Here is an 18,679-nt window from a genome sequence, read left to right on the forward strand (position 1 = left end):
AATCTGTGGAAGTGGGATTGCTGAGTTCATCATATATACATTTACGTATATATATGTATGTACACTGATACATATACACATATGTACTATGTCAGTTTGTAAATGTTTAGGAACTGCCTTTTAGAAATATTGTGTCAATTTACATTTTCCCCTGCCCTGCTTAAGTAAGATTCTTTTTTTTTTGTCTGAGATGGAGTTTTGCTCTTGTTGCCCAGGCTGGAGTGCAATGGTGTAATCTTGGCTCACTGCAACCTCTGCCTCCTGGGTTCAAGCGATTCTCCTCCCTGAGGCCTCCTGACTAGCTGGGATTACAGGTGCGTGCCACTATGCCTGGCTAATTTTTTTTTTTTCTGTATTTTTAGTACAGATGGGGTTTCGCCGTGTTGACCAGGTTGGTCTCGAACTCCTGACCTCAGGTGATCCACCTGCCTCGGTCTCCCAAAGTGCTGGGATTACAGGCGTGAGCCACTGTGCCTGGCCTTAAGTAAGATTCTTATACGGTTTTTACCTTTTTGCTTGTATTCCCCTTCCAGTGAATTTTTCTCTTTTTATTAAGGATTGGAACACATAGTCTAAAGAATTTTTTTTTTTCACTGTGTCACCCAGGCTGGAGTGCAGTGGCACCATCATAGTTTACTGCAGCCCCAAACTCCTGGGCTCAAGGGATCCTCTCACCCTTGGAGTAGCTGGGATACAGGCATGTGCTACCATGCCAGGCTCCACATAACTTTTTATTGTTTAAAATTTTTAAAGCATAAACAGATGGAGCACAGGGCTCTGTGAAGTTAGATCAGTAAAAGTCCCATACCTATAAAATGGCCATCTTCTACACTTGTTCCTCCAGGACATCTTCTGCTTCAACAGCTTTGTGGTCTGCTTCAACAGCTTTGTTATCTGGCCATCTAGCCTGCTACCACAATGCCCATGGGGAATGATAAGGACAAGCAGCACACCAATGACATTTACTTGTGGACAAAAGAATTAAGATTAGGAGAAAAAAAATTCCAAGATTACTACCAGTACACCAAAACTTTAAAGACGAAGAGCTGTGGCATGGAAGGTATACATAAAACTGCAAGTCCTACTTGCAAAGTTAGAGATTTATTATAAAGTTAGATGATATTGCAGTTTGGGGTCATTCAGATGCTCTCCCCCTCTTTTGTTTTTCCATTTGATCAAAGAATGAAGTATAGCATTTTAATTGTGATCTAGAGAAAGAATAACATACACTGACATACTTCCTAATTTGAAACTCGAGTTTTATGGTAGTCATTGGGCTTATTTTTCAAGATACAACAGAAATTTGGTTTAATGGTTTAATGAGCATAACTTTTACATGATGATGTTAATATATTTTTGCTTACAAACTTCCTTAGATGGATTAAGCAATGCAAAGACTGAATGCAAAATGTTGTCTTTTAGTATTTACAAAGCATGTTCATATACATCTAACACTAGATAAGAATTCAGTTACAATATGCATCCACTTATTTCTAACACTTCCTCAGCAGAATTTTTTTCATTGCTTTATGCTTATACCTCTAACTTTTCAGCAACATCCCTTCCCCTTCCTCACTTCCACAAAATTTTCCTAGATTGTAGAAAACTAATATGAAAACGTTTGCAAGATACTTAAGATGGATTTTTGGAGTTCTGGAAATTCTTGTAACTTTGGATTTGCAGTGCTAGATATAACAGCGGAATTTTGCAGCTACTGTGTATCTGGCTTCTTATTAATAGTGCAATGGCAAAATGCCTCATTATGTAGAGCTCTTTCCCTTCCTAGGCATTTTAGCCTCTATTCGTTTCTCCGTGCAGGTATTCTGAAGCAGACTGTTAGCTGAATGCGAGAGAAGCAGGTGGGGTGGTGGCCAATCAGAAGGGCCAAGTTCCAGTTCTTCCACAGAACATTGGTTGTATGACCTTGCACACATCCCTAACATTTCAGCTTCATTATATTTAAGACTAGGAGGTTGGAGACCTCATAAAGGTCCTTCAAATATAAAATTATATGAAAATCATTCATAAACTCATGTAAAAATGTACAGTTTTTGTCAGGCATTCTACTTTCAAAGGCACAACCTAAACATTTAATTTTGAAAAGTCGGTGACTATGCACAAAAAGTAGTAAAATGACACAGGAATTAATAGAAATCCATCATTATTCATTTAACGTGTAAAGAGAAAACGCTCAATGTACACTTTTTCGGTCTTGAAGATTATTAATTACAGTTCTCTAAACCTCACATTTAGCATCTCTGTGATCTCAGGCCTTTGTGATTACTTCTAAGTAAGACCAAACAGGTCGAAAGATCTGTAATTGTAATTTATTTTAGGTCAGTGGTTCGGTGGAGGCTTAGGGGTCAAGGGTCCAGCACTCCCAGTATTTCTTGGAGGGTGTTCAGCAGTTTCCAGACCGGCTGACTCTAACTCTTATCTGCAGGGAAGCGTGTCACTCTTTGGAATGAAAGACAGCTCCGTATAAATGACTTGACCAAAAATGGGTGCTCATCTCAGATGCAGGGCAGGGACTATGTAATTCCATCCTCGACTCGCAGCAGGAAGTTAAGTCCTCCTAAGAGCCAGGCGGTCGGAGGACCAGGCAGGGAGGTTACAGGCACCGAGACACCCAGGCTGGCTGGACCCTCCCACCCTGTAATGATGAGGGGAGATGCTCCCTGGGACAGCCCCCTTGAAGCTTCTGGCGACGGGGCTGGGATCCGCCCACCCTCACTCAGGGGCGAGCCCCGTCACACGCGTGGAGGCGGCCACCACCTTCTAGGGGGAGGGGCGTTCCCGTCGGGCGTAACCGCCCCGCCCTGGGGGGCCGTTGGGGACGCTGATCTGCAGGAGGGGGCGGGGTCGGAAAAAATCCGGTAGCTCCAGACGGGTGTCCCGTTGCCAGGCGATGGGGAGGAGGCGGGGCCGACAGGAGAGAAGAGCCGGGCTCGGCGCGAAAAGGGCACCCTCCAGAGCCGCGGCCGCGCAGCCGCCTTTCCTCCCTCTCAGGGCTGCGCGCCCAGGTCTGCGCCGCGCTCCGCCTCCAGCCGCGCGCAGACTTGCGCACGCGTCGTGAGAGCGGCCGCCTCCGTCTCTCGCTGGGCTCGCTAGGGCTGCGCGTCGGGCCAGCGGGGGCGCCGCAGCAGAAGCGGCTCCGGAGCCGGTGAACCGAATTACCTCGAGGGAGGGGCGTGGGGAAGGCGGCGGTAGGAGGAGCGCACGGGCCGGTTGCCGTGCCCACCACGGCTGAGGAACATGGTTTTCGAGTCGGTGGTCGTGGACGTGTTGAACCGGTTCTTGGGGGACTACGTGGTGGACTTGGACACGTCCCAGCTCTCTCTGGGCATCTGGAAAGGTAAGGAGGCCGCCGCCGCTCCCCGGCCTCTAGTGCTTCCCGGCCGTCTCGCTGCCCGAGCGGCGTCATGCGTTCTCGGGGCTTCGAGCACCTTGCTCGCCGGGTGCAGCCACCTGCCGCCGCCCGCCTGTGGGTCAAGTTACGTAAAGCCGGGCGGCAGTTCCCTGGCCTCCGCCCTCGAGTTGTTTATATTTTGGGGAAAAGGAGAGGGTCATGAGTGCGGGATGAAAAGGTCTATATTTTCCGAGCGGAGCGGACTTGCCGTGGGCTCCGAGGCTCTGGCGTTCAAGTCCCGGCGAGGGGCCGTTCTCTACCCCTGGCCCCGCACGGTCCGGCTTTAGCCGCGCGGGGCGAGGAGGCGAGACGACGCCTTCCTGGGCTGGGTCCCATCCCTGTCCTTTGCTCCCCTGGGTTTATGACGAAGGCCCCAGAAATCCCCCGCGTGTTGCCTGCTGCCTCGCACGTGAAGGCAGGGCGCTGTGACCGGAGACGCCCGCTTCCTTGCTTCCCCAGCCTCAGTTCCTGGCTAGACCCGTGGTGCTTTCTGCTCTCCCCCTTCCGGCCCTAGGATCCGGACGCCGGCTCTCTCTCGCCTGGGTTCGGCCGATAACAAAAAGGAAACTCACGTGCAAAGTAACTCAAACAGTTGCTTGTGTGGTTGCAGTTAACAGCCTGACCTAGGAATGTGTCACATTTTCAAGACTTTAGGATATGTGGGTCAGAGTGAATTGCCGAATTTTAAAGAAAAACCAGGGCGTGCGGTGCAACGTCTCAGACCTGCAAAAGACCGGGCTGAACAGGGCCCTGCGCTGCCTAGGTGGTGAAGGACCGAGCTTTCCTTGTGTCCGTTTAGTGTGGTATTCTGCCTTACTGAGAGCCTCATTTTTAGTGTTTCCATCTGTTTTTGCATTATGCGCTTGTTTATTTTAAACACCCGCTAGAAATTAGACTCGTTTGTGAAATGAATTTCCCAGGCCAAAGTGAGGGTTAATTTTGTGTGTGAATAGTGTGTGTGTTTAAATATATATTTAAAGTAATTTATTCTTGTCTGTGCACACACTTCCAGTCTTCTTCTAAAATACTTACCTTGACTCTTCTCGTTTATGAGATAATGTAAACAGGTAATTTAGTTTGATTTTAAAGAATGTTACTACGGTGGGGACCTAGTATCATGATGGAGAGTGAGTGGACTACAAAAACTAGGGACATAGTGATAGCTGCTCAGCCTGTTTGATTAGTACGAGAAACTTGCAGGCTGTTTATGCTGCTTTTTAGTTGCAAAGTGAAAATAAAATTTGTCTCCCATGTGCCTCAGAAGGAAGCCTTAAGAATACTTGAGGTGAACTTTGATCTGTAGTGGAGTCTTGCTTCCACATTCAGGGTGGAGGTTTGTCTAGAGTGTGATTAATCAACTTATTTATTTATTTAAAATTTACATGCAGTAAAATTCACTCTTGTGATACAGTTCTGTCTTGACAAATGCTAAGAGGCATGTATCCACCATCACAATAATGACACATAAAAGGTTCATCAAGCCTCCCGAATTCTCTCAGCTGCTCCTTTGCAGTTGACCTCACCCCGCCACCACGCCCGGCTAATTTTTAGTAGAGAGGGGGTTTTGCAATGTTGGCCAGGCTGGTCTCAAACTCCTGACCTCAAGTAATCCGCCTGCCTCTGCCTCCCAAAGTGCTGGGATTACAGGCGTGAGCCACTGCGCCCGCCTGACTGTAAGTATTTATCTGTTTGCTGGTTGAAGAATATTTCAGTTTTTGGAGGTTATAAATAAAGCTGTCATAAACATTCACGTACGGGTGTTTGTGTGAACATAATTGTTATTTCTCTTGGATAAATACCTAAGAGTGGTTTTAAATTGGGTCGTACTTTTTTTTTTGGGATTTATTTCATATACCATAAATTTCACTCTTTTAAAATGTACAATTCAGTGTTTTTTAGTATAGTCACAAAATTATACAACCATCACCACTCTCTCATTCCGGAATATTTCAGCACCCCAAAATTAAATCTTATGTCCATTAGGAGTGACTCCCAATTTCCTCCCTTCTCACTACTCCACCTCTGGCAACCACTAATCTTTCTGTCTTTATGGATTTGGTAATTCTGGACATTTCATTTAAATGGAATTATATAATATGTGGCCTTTTGTTTCTGGCTTCTTTAACCTAATGTATTTTCAAGGTTCCTCCATGTTGAAGGATGTATGACTATTTCATTTGCTCTTAGGGTTGAATAATACTCCATTATATTCATAGACCACAATTTATTTATCTATACTCACCAGTTGCTGGATGTTTAGATTATTCCTAAACATCCACCTTTTGGGTATTATGAATAATGCCACTGAACATTCATGTACAAGTTTTTTTGTGGATGTATGTTTTAAATTCTCTTGGATATACCTAGAAGTGGAATTGCTGGGTCATGTGCTGACTTTGTGTAACCTTCTGAGGAACAGCCAAACTCTTTTTCCAGAGTGTTTGTTTTCTTATTTTTGAGTTTTGAGAGTTCTTTAAATATTAAGGATACAAGTTCTTCGTCAGATATGTAATTGGAAAATACTTTCTCAGTCTTTTCCCATTTTGTCTTTTGCAGAGCATACATTTTTGATTTTGGGAAAAGCCCAGTTTATAAAACATTTCTTTTATGAATCATGGCTTTTGGTATTCATATCTAAGAAATATTTTCCCAACCCAAAGTCAAAGATGTTCTCCTATGTTTTCTTAAGGAAGTTTTGTAGTTTTAGGTTTTGGATTTCTTTTTGTATAAGGTGTGTGATATGTGTTGAAGGTTGAGGTTCATTTGTTTGCATGTGGATGCAAATATCCAATTGTTCAGCACCACTTGCTAAAAAAGAGGATCCTTTCTCTATTGAATTATCTTTGCATTTCGTAAAAAAAAAAAAATCAGTAGACTTAATATTGTGTGGCTTTAGTCTGTCTCAATCTGTGTGCCTATCATTTCACCAATGCTACACTGTTTTGATAACTGTGTCTTTGTAGTTAGTCTAGAAATCAGGTAGTGTGATCCCTCTAACTTTAGTCTTTAACAAATAATTTAAAAAATAACAAGTCATTGTCCAGGTGTGGTGCTCATTCCTGTAATCCCAGCACTTTGAAAGGCTGAGGCGGGAAGATGGCTTGAGCATAGGAGTTTGAGATTACAGTGAGCTCTGATCATGCCACTGCATTCCAACCTAGGCAACAGACAGCGAGACTCTGTCTCAAAATAAAATAAAATAACATGTCAGTGTTTTATTTATAGAAATTGGTTATGTTTTGATAAATGAAACTTTAATAGCTGGAGTATTTTTTTAAAATATTCTTTGAGAATTTCAAAAGTAGTAATTTGATAAATTTGGAGGATTTTTAAAAAACATTGTTTGAAAATTTCTGTAATAGAAACTAGGTGGCCAGGCGTAGTGGCTCATGCCTGTAATCCCAGCACTTTGGGACACCGGGGAGGGTGGATCACTTCAGACCAGCCTGGCCAACGTGGTGAAACCTCATCTCTACGAAAAAAATAAGATACAAAAAATTAGCTGGGTACTGTGGCGCTCGCCTGTATATCCCAGCTACTCAGGAGACTGAGGCAGGAGAATCACTTGAAGTTGGGAGGCATAGGTTGCAGTGAGCTGAGATCACACCACTGCCCTCTAGCCTGGCCAACAGAGAGAGACCCTGCCTCAAAAAAAAAAAAAAAAAAAAAAAAAAAAGACAGAAACTAGATGCTGCATAGGAAAATTTTAAGATAATATTTTATGGTCTAACGCGAAGGACCTATTGGTAGTTGTAAATGTGTGCTTTTGCTAGGCTTCTGAAATAATCCAGCAAATTTCAATATTAGCATGTTACTATGATAGTATCAATTAGTATTCAGTCATTACTAATAATGGATGGTGCTCTGAAAATTTGTTGCTGAGATGGATTCTTTGGAAATCAGAATGCATTTTTCCCATGGAAGCATTCTTATATATGAATGAGGACTTTTTCAAAAACCTGTTTAACTATAATGCAGCAGAAGAGTGCTACTGTACTGGGTTCAATACAGTAAGTAGACTCACTGCTAGAAGACTCTATCTTACAGGGGATGAAAAAGGAATTGAGCTTCATTCCAGGACTGACTCTTGGCAAATTTTGATGTTGGTAAGGTATACTTTTTATACACTTCTATTTATAATTCTCCCTTCCCATATATCATCTAGTTAGAGAGGTGGTAATATTTCATAGACTCATCTGAAATTTATCTCCCCAGCTTTCTCCAGCAATTTTCTTTTTCTTTTTCTTTTCTTTTTATTTGAGACGGAGTCTCGTTCTGTCACCCAGGTGGGAGTGCCGTGATGCGATCTCGGCTCACTGCAACCTCTGTCTCACGGCCTCAAGTGATTCTCCTGCCTCAGTGTGCCGAGTAGCTGGGATTAAAGGTGCCCACCACCATGCATGGCTAATTTTTGTATTTTTAGTAGGGACGGCATTTCACCACGTCAACCAGGCTGGTCTCGAACGCCTCACCGCAAGTGATCCACCTGCCTTGGCCTCCCAAACTGCTGGGATTACAGGTGTGAGCCACTGCGTCCGGCCATTTCACATATTTTCTTTAAGAGCTAGGCTGCATCAGAATCAGCCATAGGTGCTTATTATGAATACAGATTTTTGAACCTGCCCCCAGAGATTATAAATTATTTATCTGGAGTAGGACATGAAAATCTTTTTTTAAACAAATGACACTGGGGACTTGATGCACAGTTGGGTACATTTTAAGAGAACATTAAGGGGAAAAGTATTAGAATTTTTAATCGACAAAAGCAGTAGTAAAAGTGGCTTGTGTGATAGAATTATCATTGGTAACACAGGAAGTACCTGTACTTCATAGCCCCTTCTTAAGTTAGCCTCCTTTGTCTCTGTTTTGTTTTCTCCGAAATCACGATACTTGGACAAATTTGTAATTTTTTTTGATAATGCCTGACATCTTTATGTAACATTAGAAGTTCAGTTTTCTTGTCTATTAACTAACATACATATTCTGTTTTTGAAATGTTAATCTCCCAGTTTTCCCTTTATAATAGAATCATGTGTTTAGTGGCCACTTAGCTGGATACCCCCATGATACCAGAAGCAGTACAGAAGATGAAGATTCAGTTAGGATACAGTTTTTGATTTTTAAGGAGTCATTCTTCTGTGCCCAGTATACACTAGGGAGCCAAACAAATGATTGTTACAGTCTGGTGTTAATGACCAATTCTAATTCCTTGTATATTATTTTTATATTTATGTTCTAAGATACTTTAATAAAACTTTAAAGACTATGAAACATTTTATTATAAAAAGAGTTAGGAGATTTTACAGTGCCTCTCCATATACCCATTATCTAGATTCTGTCATTAATATTATGTATTAACAGCTTTATTGAGGTATAATTAACATGCAGTAAAATACACATTAAAGTCTACAATTTGATAAGTTTTAGCATATATGTGCATGCAGGTAACAATCATCACATGATAATGAACATATCTATCATACCTAGAAGTTTCCTTGTGCCTTTTTGTAAACCGTATCTTCTAACCCTCCTTGTCCCTTATACCCTTCTTGTCCTCAGGTTTTTGCTGATTTGCTTTCTGTTACTGCATATTAGCTTGAGTTTTCTAGACTTGTATAAATGGGATTGTACAGTTTGTATTCTTTCAGTCTGGCTTATTTCAGCATAATTATTTTGAGATTCATCCATGTGGTAGTACAATCAATAATTTATTCCTTTTTATTGCTGACCATAGCAAGTGGTGGTGAGGATGTGGAAAAACTGGAACTCTTTATTATATGTCTCCTGGGGATGTAAAATGTTAAACAACTTGGGAAAACAGTTTGGCAATTTCTTAAAAAGTTAAACATGCATCAACCATGTTATCAAGCCATTGCACTTCTACATGTTTGCCCAAGAGAAATGAAAGCATATGTTCATACAAAGATTTGCACACAAATGTGCATAGCAGCTTTATTTTTAATAGCCCCAAATGGGAAACAGTCCAAGTATCCACCAACAGGTGAATGGATAAACAAACTGGCATATCCATATAATGAAATACCATTAATATTTAACCACACATGTTTTGTCACATACCTGTCCATCTGTCCATCTATCCATGCAGCAATTCATATTATTAAATGTATTTCAGAATAAGTTGTAGAGATGAGTTCATTTCCTCCTAAATACTTCAGCATGTGTATCATTAATTAGAGTGCAATATTTGCTTAGTTTTTTTCCTTTTGAGGTAAAATTTATGTAGAAGAAAATATACAAATCTTAAGTGTAGATTGACTGAGTTTTGACAAATACATACACACGTGTAACTCAAACCCAGTCAAGATATAGAACATGACCATCACCCCAGAAAGTCTTTTTCCTGACCTTTCCTAATTTATTCCTACCCTCATCTTCAGAGGCAACAAATACTCTAATTTTTTTCTTTCTGTCATACATATACATCTATTCTGCTTTGCTGAGAGTGTTTTCTTTTCCTTCAAGAATGTTGGAGCCAGGCATGATGGCTCATGCCTGTAATTTTAGCACTTTGGGAAGCTGAGGTGGCCAGATCAGTTGAGGCCAGGAGTTCGAGCCCAGCCTGGCCAACATGGTGAGACCCTGTCTCTACTGAAAATACAAAAATTAGCTGAGTATGGTGGCGGGCACCTGTAGTCCCAGCTACTTGGGAGGCTGAGACACGAGAATCGCTTGAACATGGGAGGCAGAGGTTGCAGTGAGCCGAGATCGTGCTACTGCACTCCAGCCTAGGTGACAGAGCAAGACTCTGTCTCAAAAAAACAAAAACAAAAGAATGCTGGATTTTGTCAAATGTTTTTTTCTGCATCTATTACTATTATCATAGGATTTTTTTCTTTTTTAATATGTTGGTGTGATACATTACATTAATTGATCTTTGAATGTTGAACTAGCCTTGCATACCTAGAATAAATCCCATTTGATCATGACGTGTATGTTTAGCACTCAGTGTCTCCAGGGGTTTGGTTCCAAGACCTGTGCAGATACCAAAGTCCACAACAGGGAGGGCATGGAAGCTCCCCACCACCTTACTTTGCCCTGTCCATCTCTTTATCTGTATCCTTTGTAATATCCTTTATGATAAACTGTTAAATATAAGTATTTCCCTGAGTTTTGTGAGTTATCCCAGCAAATTATCAAACCAAATAAAATCAGGTATGAACCCTGATTTATAGCTGGTCAATCAGAAGCACAGATCACAGCCTGGGACTTGTGACTGACATCTGAAGTGAGGGGCAGTCTTATGGAACTGAGCCCTTACCATGTAGGATATGACATTATCTCTTTTTTTTTTTTTTGAGACAGAGTCTCGCTGTGTCGCCAGGCTGGAGTGCGGTGGTGCAATTTTGGCTCACTGCAACCTCCGCCTCCCGGGTTCAAGTGATTCTCCTGCCTCAGCCTCCCGAGTAGCTGGGACTACAGGCGCCTGCCACGACACCAGGCTACTTTTAGTATTTTTAGTAGAGACGGAGTTTCACCATGTTGACCAGGATGGTCTTGATCTCTTGACCTTGTGATCCACCTGCCTTGGCCTCCCAAAGTGCTGGGATTACAGGCGTGAGCTACTGCGCCCGGCCCGATATGACACTATTTCTAGGTAGATAGTGTCATTATTTAATTGAATTATAGTTGGTGTCTGTTGGAGAATTGTTTAGGGATTGGGGGAAAAACTTCACATATCTGGTTATCTAAGGGTTCTGTGTTGAATATGAGAGTAGAAAGAAAAACCTTTATTTTCCTTTGACAGTATCTATCATATTTATAGCTGTTTTCTGTTTGTTATACTTGTTTCCTTTTTAAACAGTCTTCCCCTCCTCTTTTGCCTTCTCTGGTTTTAATTGATCATTTGATATGATTTAATTTTTTTCTCCTGTCTTAGCATACCAATTATACTTCTTAAACAATTTATTTAAGTGGTTGTCTTACAGTTAGTGCTGTTCACTTAAAACTAGTCCAGGTCCACGTCCAAATAACATTATAGGTCAGGTACAGTGGCTCACGCCTGTAATTCCAGCATTTTGGGGGACTGAGGCTGGCGGATCACTTAAGGTTAAGAGTTCGAGACCTGCCTGGTCAACATGGTGAAACCCCATCTCTACTAGAAATACAAAAAATTTGCTGGGCATGGTAATGTGCGCCTGTAGTCTCAGCTACTCAGGAGGCTGAGGTATGAGAATCACTTGAACTGGGAGGCAGTGAGCCGAGATTGTGCCACTTCACTCTAGCCTGGGCGACAGTGCAAAACTCTGTCTCAAAAAAAACAAAAACAAAAAAATCCCACTGTACTACTTCATGGAAAATGGAGGTAGTATACATAATACTCTATCTTACAATACAATATACAGATTCCTCCCTTCTGCCCATTGTAACATTGTTGTCATTAATTTCACTTACCTATAAGCTGTAATAATCCAGTGCATTGCTGCTATTAGTATTTTAGACAATCATTTTTCTGTTAATTTAAGAATAAGGAAGAAAAGACTTAATTTACCTTCATCTCTTAATTCTCTAATGCTCCTGTAAATCTGAGTTTTTGGTTTAAATCATTTTCCTTCTTTCTGAAGAACTCCTTTATTTATCTGTTTTTTTGTATTTTTGAAATGGAGTCCTGCTGTGTTGCCCAGCCTGGAGTGCAGTGGCGCAATCTCTGCTTACTGCAACCTCTGCCTCCCGGGTTCAAGCGATTCCCCTGCCTCAGCCTCCTAAGTAGCTGGGACTACAGATGCATGCCACTGTGCCCAGCTAATTTTTGTATTTTTAGTAGAAATGGGGTTTCACTATGTTGGCCAGAATGGTCTTGATCTCTTGACCTAGTAATCTGCCCGCCTTGGCCTCCCAAAGTGCTGGGATTACAGGTGTGACCCACCACGCCCGGCCTATCTTAACCATTTTAAGTGTACACTTCATGTCATTAAGTACACTTACATTGTGCAACCATCACCACCATTCATCTCCTGACTTCACCACTATTCATCTCCTGAATTCTTCATCTTGCAAAACTGAACCACTTACGCGTTAAGCAATGACTACCCATTCCACCGTCTTCCCAGACCCCAGTAACCGTTATTCTACTTTTGATCTCTGTAAATTCGAATACTTGAAGTATAAGTGGAATTATACAGTATTTGCCATTTGTTACTGGTTTCATTTACTTAGCATAATGTCCTCAAGGTGCATCCGTGTTGTAGGAAATGTCAGAATTTCAATAATTTTTCAAGCTAAATAGTATCCCATTGTATGTATATACTGCATTTTGTTTCTCCATTCATCTGTTGATGAATAGTGGGCAGCTTCCATCTTTTGGCTGTTGTGAATAATGGTGTTATGAACATGGATATTTTTCTTTGAAGTTCAGTCTGTGCTGTCAGATTTTTGGGTTACGTACCCAGAAGCAGAATTACTGGATCATATAGTAATTCCATTATCAATTTTTTTGAGGAACCATCGTACTACTTTCTATAGTGACTGCACCATTTTACATTCCTACCAACAGTAGGAATGTAAAGGTCACCATTTCTCCACATCCTCACCAACATTTATTTTCTCTTTTTTTGATAGTAGTTATCCTAATGGATATGAGGTGGTATCTTGTAGTTTTCATTTACATTTCTCTAATTAGTAATGTTGAACATCTTTTCATGGGCTTATTAACCATTTGTATATCTTAATTGGAGAAATATCTATTTAAGTCCTTTGTCCATCTTTTAATCAGGTTGTTTTTTGAGTTGTAAGAGTTTATACACACACACACGCGCACACACACACACGTTAGCTGCTTATCAGATATGTGATTTGCAAATATTTCCCATTTTGTGTGTTACCTTTTCTTCCTTTTTTTCCCTGCTAACTTTTATTTTAGGTTCATGGGGTACATGTGCGGGTTTGTTGTGTGGGTAAATTGTGTGTCACTGGGGTTTGATGTATAAATTATTTTGTCACCCAGGTAGAGAGCATAGTACCCGATAGATAGTTTTTTGATCCTCACCCTCCCCACACCCTCCACCCTCAAGTAGGCCTTGGTGTTTGTTGTTTCCTTCTTTGTGTCCATGTGTACTGGATAGAGTTTGAATACATGTCCCCACCAAGTCTGATATTTAATTGTAATCCCCATTGTTGGAGGTGGGGACTGGTGGGAAGCAGTTGGGTCATAGGGGTGGATCTTTCATGGCTTGGTGCTGTCCTTGCAATAGTTCTTGCAAGATCTGGTTAAGTGTGTGGCACCTCCCTGTGCACTCCCCCTCTTGCTCCTGCTGTGGCCATGTGATGTTCTGGCTCCGCTTTTGCCTTCTGCCATGATTGAAAGCTTCCTGCGTCCTCCCCAGCAGCTGGGCAGATAGATGCTGGTGCCATGCTTCCTGTACAGCTTACAGAACCATGAGCCAATTAAGCCTCTTTTCTTTGTAAATTACCCAGGCTCAGGTATTTCTTTATAGCAGCACAACGATGGACTAACCCAGTACTCAAGTTTTAACTCCGTCTTGTGAGAATATGCAGTATTTGGTTTTCTTTTTCTGTGATAACTTGCTTAGGATAATGCTCTCCAGTGGCATCCATGTTGCTGCAAAGGGCATGATTTTGCTCCTTTTCATGGCTGTGTGGTAGTCCATGGTGAATATATACTGCATTTTCTTTATCCAGTCCATTGTTGACAGACATCTGTGTTGATTCCATGTCTTTGCTATTGTGAAGTGGTGCTGTGGTGCACATACGCATGCATATGTCCTTATGGTAGGACAGTTTATGGTCCTTTGGGTATATACCCAGTAATGGGATTGCTGGTTCTAATGGTAGTTCTTAATTCTTTGGTAGTTCTTAGTTCTTAAATCTCCACACTGCATTCCAAAGTGGCTGAACTAATTTACATTCCCACCAGCGGTGTGTAAGTGTTCCCTTTTCTCTGCAGCCTCACCAGCATCTGCTATTTTTGACTTTTTAATAATAGCCATTCTGACTGGTGAAGGATCGTATCTCACTGCTTTTTATTTGCATTCCTCTAATGATTAGTGATGTTGAGTTTTTTTTTTTCCATGTTTCTTGGCCATGTGTGTCTTTTGAGAGGTGTCCGTTCATGTCCATTGCCCATTTTTTAAATGGGCTTGTTAGTTTTTTGCTTGTTTATTTAAGTTCTCTATCGATTCTGGATAATTAGACCTTTGTTGGATGTATAGCTTGCAAATGTTTTCTCCCATTTTGTAGATTGTCTGTTTACTCTGTGGACAGTTTCATTTGCTGTGCAAGAGCTCTTTAGTTTAATTAGGTTGCCATTTTTTTTTTTTTTTTTTGTAGTTCTGGAATTTTCATCGTGAAATCTTTGCCAGGGCTTATGTCCAGCATGGTATTCCCTAAGTTTTCTTCTAGGGTTTTTATAGTTTTAGGTTTTACATTTAAGTCTTTAATCTGTCTTGAGTTGATTTTTGTATATGGTGAAAGGTAGGATCCAGTTTCAGTCTTCTGCATGTGGCTGGCTGTTATCTCCACACCATTTATTGAATAGGGAGTCCTTTTCCCATTGCTTGTCAGTTTTGTTAAAATCAGATGGTTGTAGGTGTCTGGCTTTATTTCTGGGCTCTTGACCTGTTCCATTGGTCTACATGTCTGTTTTTGTATCAGTGCCATGTTGTTTTGGTTATTGTAGCCTTGTAGTATAGGTTGAAGTCAGGTAGTGTGATGCCTCAGGCTTTGTTCTTTTGGTTTAGGGTTGCTTTGGCTATTCAGGCTCCTTTTTTGGGCCAGTATGAATTTTAAAATAGTTTTTTCTAATTCTGTGAGAAATAACATTGGCAGTTTGATAGGAATAGCATTGAAGCTGTAGATTGCTTTGGGCAGTATGGACATTTTAACAATTTTGGTTCTTCCTGTCTATGAGCATGGAATGTTTTTCCATTTGTTCGTGTTGTCTCTGATTTCTTTGAGCAGTGTTTTGTAATTCTCATTGTAGAGATCTTTTACCTCTCTGATTAGCTCTATTCCTAGGCATTTTATTCTTTTTGTGGCGATTGTGAATGGGATTGAATTCTTGATTTGGCTCTCAGCTTGGATGTTATTGGTATATAGAAATACTACTGATTTTTGTACATTGATTTTGTATCCTGAAAGTTGGTTGAAGTTATTAGTTCTAGGAACCTTTGGGCAGAGACTATGGAGTTTTCTAGGTATAGAATCATACCATCTGCAAACAGGGATGATTTGACTTCCTCTCTTCCTATTTGGATGTCTTTTATTTCTTTCTCTTTCCTGATTGCTCTGGCTAGGACTTCCAGAACTATGCTGAATAGGAGTAAGTGGGTATCCTTGTGTTGTCCTGGTTCTCAAGGGGAATACTTCCAGCTTTTGCCCATTCAGTGTGATGTTAGCTGTGGGTTTTTCATAGATGGCTCTTATTATTTCCAGGTATATTCCTTTGATGCTTAGTCTTTTGAGGGTTTTTAACATGAAGGGATGTTGAATTTTATCAAAAGTCCTGAATCTATAAAGATGATCATGTGGTTTTTGTTTTTAGTTCTGTTTAGTAATGAATCACACTTATTGATTTGTGTATATTGAACCAACTTTGCATACCAGGAATAAAGTCTACTTGATCATGGTAGATGTGCTGCTGGATTTGGTTTACTATTTTGTTGAAGATTTTTGCATTTATGTTGATCAGGGATATAGGCCTGAAGTTTCCTGTTTTTGTTACGTCTCTGCCAGGTTTTGTTATCAGAATGATGCTGGCTTCATAAAATAAAATGAGTTAGGGAGGAGTCCCTCCTTCTCAATTTTTTGGAATAGTTTCAATAGATTGGTACCAGCTCTTCTTTATATGTCCGGTAGAATTTGGTTATGAATCCATCTGGTCCAGGGCTTTTTCTGGTTGGTAGACTTTTTATACAATTTCAGAACTCATTATTGCTCTGTTGAGGTATTCAGTTTCTTCCAGGTTCAATCTTGGGAGGTTGTATGTTTCCAGGAATTCATCCATTTCTTGTAAATTTTCTAGTTAGTGTGCATAGAGATGTTCATAATAGCCTCTAAGGATTTTTTGTATTTCTCTGGGTCAGTGGTAATGTCCCCTTTGCCATTTCTAATTGTGTTTATTTGGATCTCCTCTCTCTCTTTTTTTTTTCTTTGTTAGTCTGGCTGGCAATCTATCTTATTTATTCTTTCAAGGAACTATCTTTTGTATGTTTTTTTGTTCAGTTCAACTCTAATTTTAGTTATTTCTTTTCTGTGGCTAGCTTTGGGTTGATTTGCTCATTTTTCTAGTTCCTCTAGGCATGATGTTAGTTATTAACTTTATATCTTTCTAACATTTTGATGTGGGCATTTAGCACTATAAACTTTCCTCTTAAGACTACATTAGCTATGTCCCAGAGATTCTGGTATATTGTATCTTTGTTTTCATTACTTTCAAATAATTCCTTTCTTTTCTTTTCTTTTTCTTCTTTTTTTTTTTTTTTGAGATAGGTTCTTGCCCTGTTGCCGAGGCTGGAGTGGAGTGGCATGAACACGGCTCACTGCAGCCTCCACCTTCCAGGCTCAAGCAGTCCTCCCACCTCTCAGCCTCCTGAGTAGCTGGGACTGCAGGTGTGCACTCCTACACCTGGCTAATTTTTTTTGTACTTTTTGTAAAGACAATGTTTCACCATGTTGGCCAGGCTGGTCTTGAACTCCTGGGCTCAAGTGATCCCCCCACCTAAGCCTTGCAAAGTACTGGGATTACAGGCATGAGCCACCGTGCCTGGCCCAAAGAATTTCTTGATTTCAGTGAAATTAAGATTTCGTTGTTTACCCAAAAGTCATTCAGGAGTGGTTTAATTTCCATGGAATTGTATGGTTTTGAGAGATCTTCTTGGTATTGTTACCTATTTTTATTGCACTGTCATCTTGAGAACATGGTTGGTATGATTGTGGGATTTTTAATTTGTTGAGAATTGCTTTATGGTTGAGCATGTGGTTGGTTTTAGATATGTGCCATGTGCATATGAGAATAATGTATATTCTGTTTTTGTTGGGTGAGGTTTTCTGTAGAACTCTGTTAGGTCCATTTGGTGAAGTGTTGACTTTAGGTCTGTCTAATGCTGTCAGTGGGTTTTTGAAGTCTCCCACTATTATTGTGTGGTTGTGCAAGTCTCTGTAGGTGTCTGAGAGCTTCTTTTATGAATCTAGGTGCTCCGTGTTGGGTATATACGTATTTAGGATAGTTAAGTCTTCTTGTTGAATTCAACCTTTTATTGTTTTGTAATGACCTTCTTTGTCCTTTTTGATTGTTGTTGGTTTCAAGTCTGTTTTGTCTGAAATAAGTTACCCATGCCTGCCCTTTTTTGTTTTACATTAGCTTGATAGATCTTTCTCCATTCCTTTACTTTGAGCCTATGGGTGGCATTGCATATGAAATGGGTCTCATAAAGACAACATACAATTGGTTCTTGGTTCTTTATATGAACTGCCATTCTGTGCCTTTGAAGTGGGATGTTTAGCCTGTTTACATTCAAGATGAATATTGTTATATGTGCAGATTTCATCCTATTATCGTGTTGTTAGCTGGTTGGTATGCAGACTTGATTGTATAGTTGCTTTATAGAGTTAGTGGTCTCTGTACTTAAGTGTGTTTCTGTGGTGGCCGGTAATGGTCTTTCATTTCCATGGTTAGTACTCCCTTAAGGACCTCTTAAAAGGCAAGTCTGGTGGTAATGAGTTCCCTTAGCATTTACTTGTCTGAAAATATTTTATTTCTCCTTCACTTATGAATCTTAGTTTGGTTAGATATGAAATTCTTGGTTGGAATTTCTTTTCTTTAAGGATGCTGAATTAGGCCCCCAATCTCTTCTGGCTTGTAGGATTTCTGCTGAAAGGTCTGGTGCTAGCCTGATGGGATTCCCTTTGTAGTAGACCTGCCCCTTCTCTCTAGCTCCCTTTAATATTTTTTTCTTTCTCATTGACCTTGGAGAATCTGATGATTATGTGTCTTGGGGATGGTCGTCTTGTATAGTATCTTGCAGGGGTTCTATGAATTTCTTGAATTTGCATGTCAACCTCTCTAGCTAGGATGGGGAAATTTTTGTGGACAGTATCCTCAAATATGTTTCCAAGTTGCCTGTTTTCTCTCCCTCTCTTTCAGGGACAACAACGAGTTTAGATTTGATCTCTTCACATAATCTCATGTTTTTGGGAGATTTTTTTTCCATTGAAAAGTTATTTTTCCTTTATTTTTGTCTGAGTTGATACTGAAGAACCAGTCTTCAAGTTCTTGAGATTCCCTCCTCAGCTTAA

At 40.7% G+C, this 18,679-nt stretch overlaps 1 protein-coding gene across 5 annotated transcripts in view; it reads left to right on the forward strand.

Annotated features, from left to right (window-relative positions):
• The first annotated feature begins 2,897 nt into the window (after window positions 1-2,897).
• VPS13A (vacuolar protein sorting 13 homolog A) overlaps window positions 2,898-18,679 on the forward strand; it is a 238,492-nt gene continuing 222,710 nt past the window's right edge. For all 5 annotated transcript variants that reach the window (XM_019033908.4, XM_055351759.2, XM_019033909.4 and 2 more), the window contains exon 1: window positions 2,898-3,355. In XM_019033908.4, the coding sequence (XP_018889453.4) occupies window positions 3,256-3,355 (100 nt within the window). In that variant the 5' untranslated portion in view covers window positions 2,898-3,255. The remainder of the gene's footprint in view (window positions 3,356-18,679) is intronic.

This window comes from Gorilla gorilla, chromosome 13 (genome assembly GCF_029281585.2).
Source record: "Gorilla gorilla gorilla isolate KB3781 chromosome 13, NHGRI_mGorGor1-v2.1_pri, whole genome shotgun sequence".
Classification (NCBI taxonomy): Eukaryota; Metazoa; Chordata; class Mammalia; order Primates; family Hominidae; genus Gorilla; species Gorilla gorilla.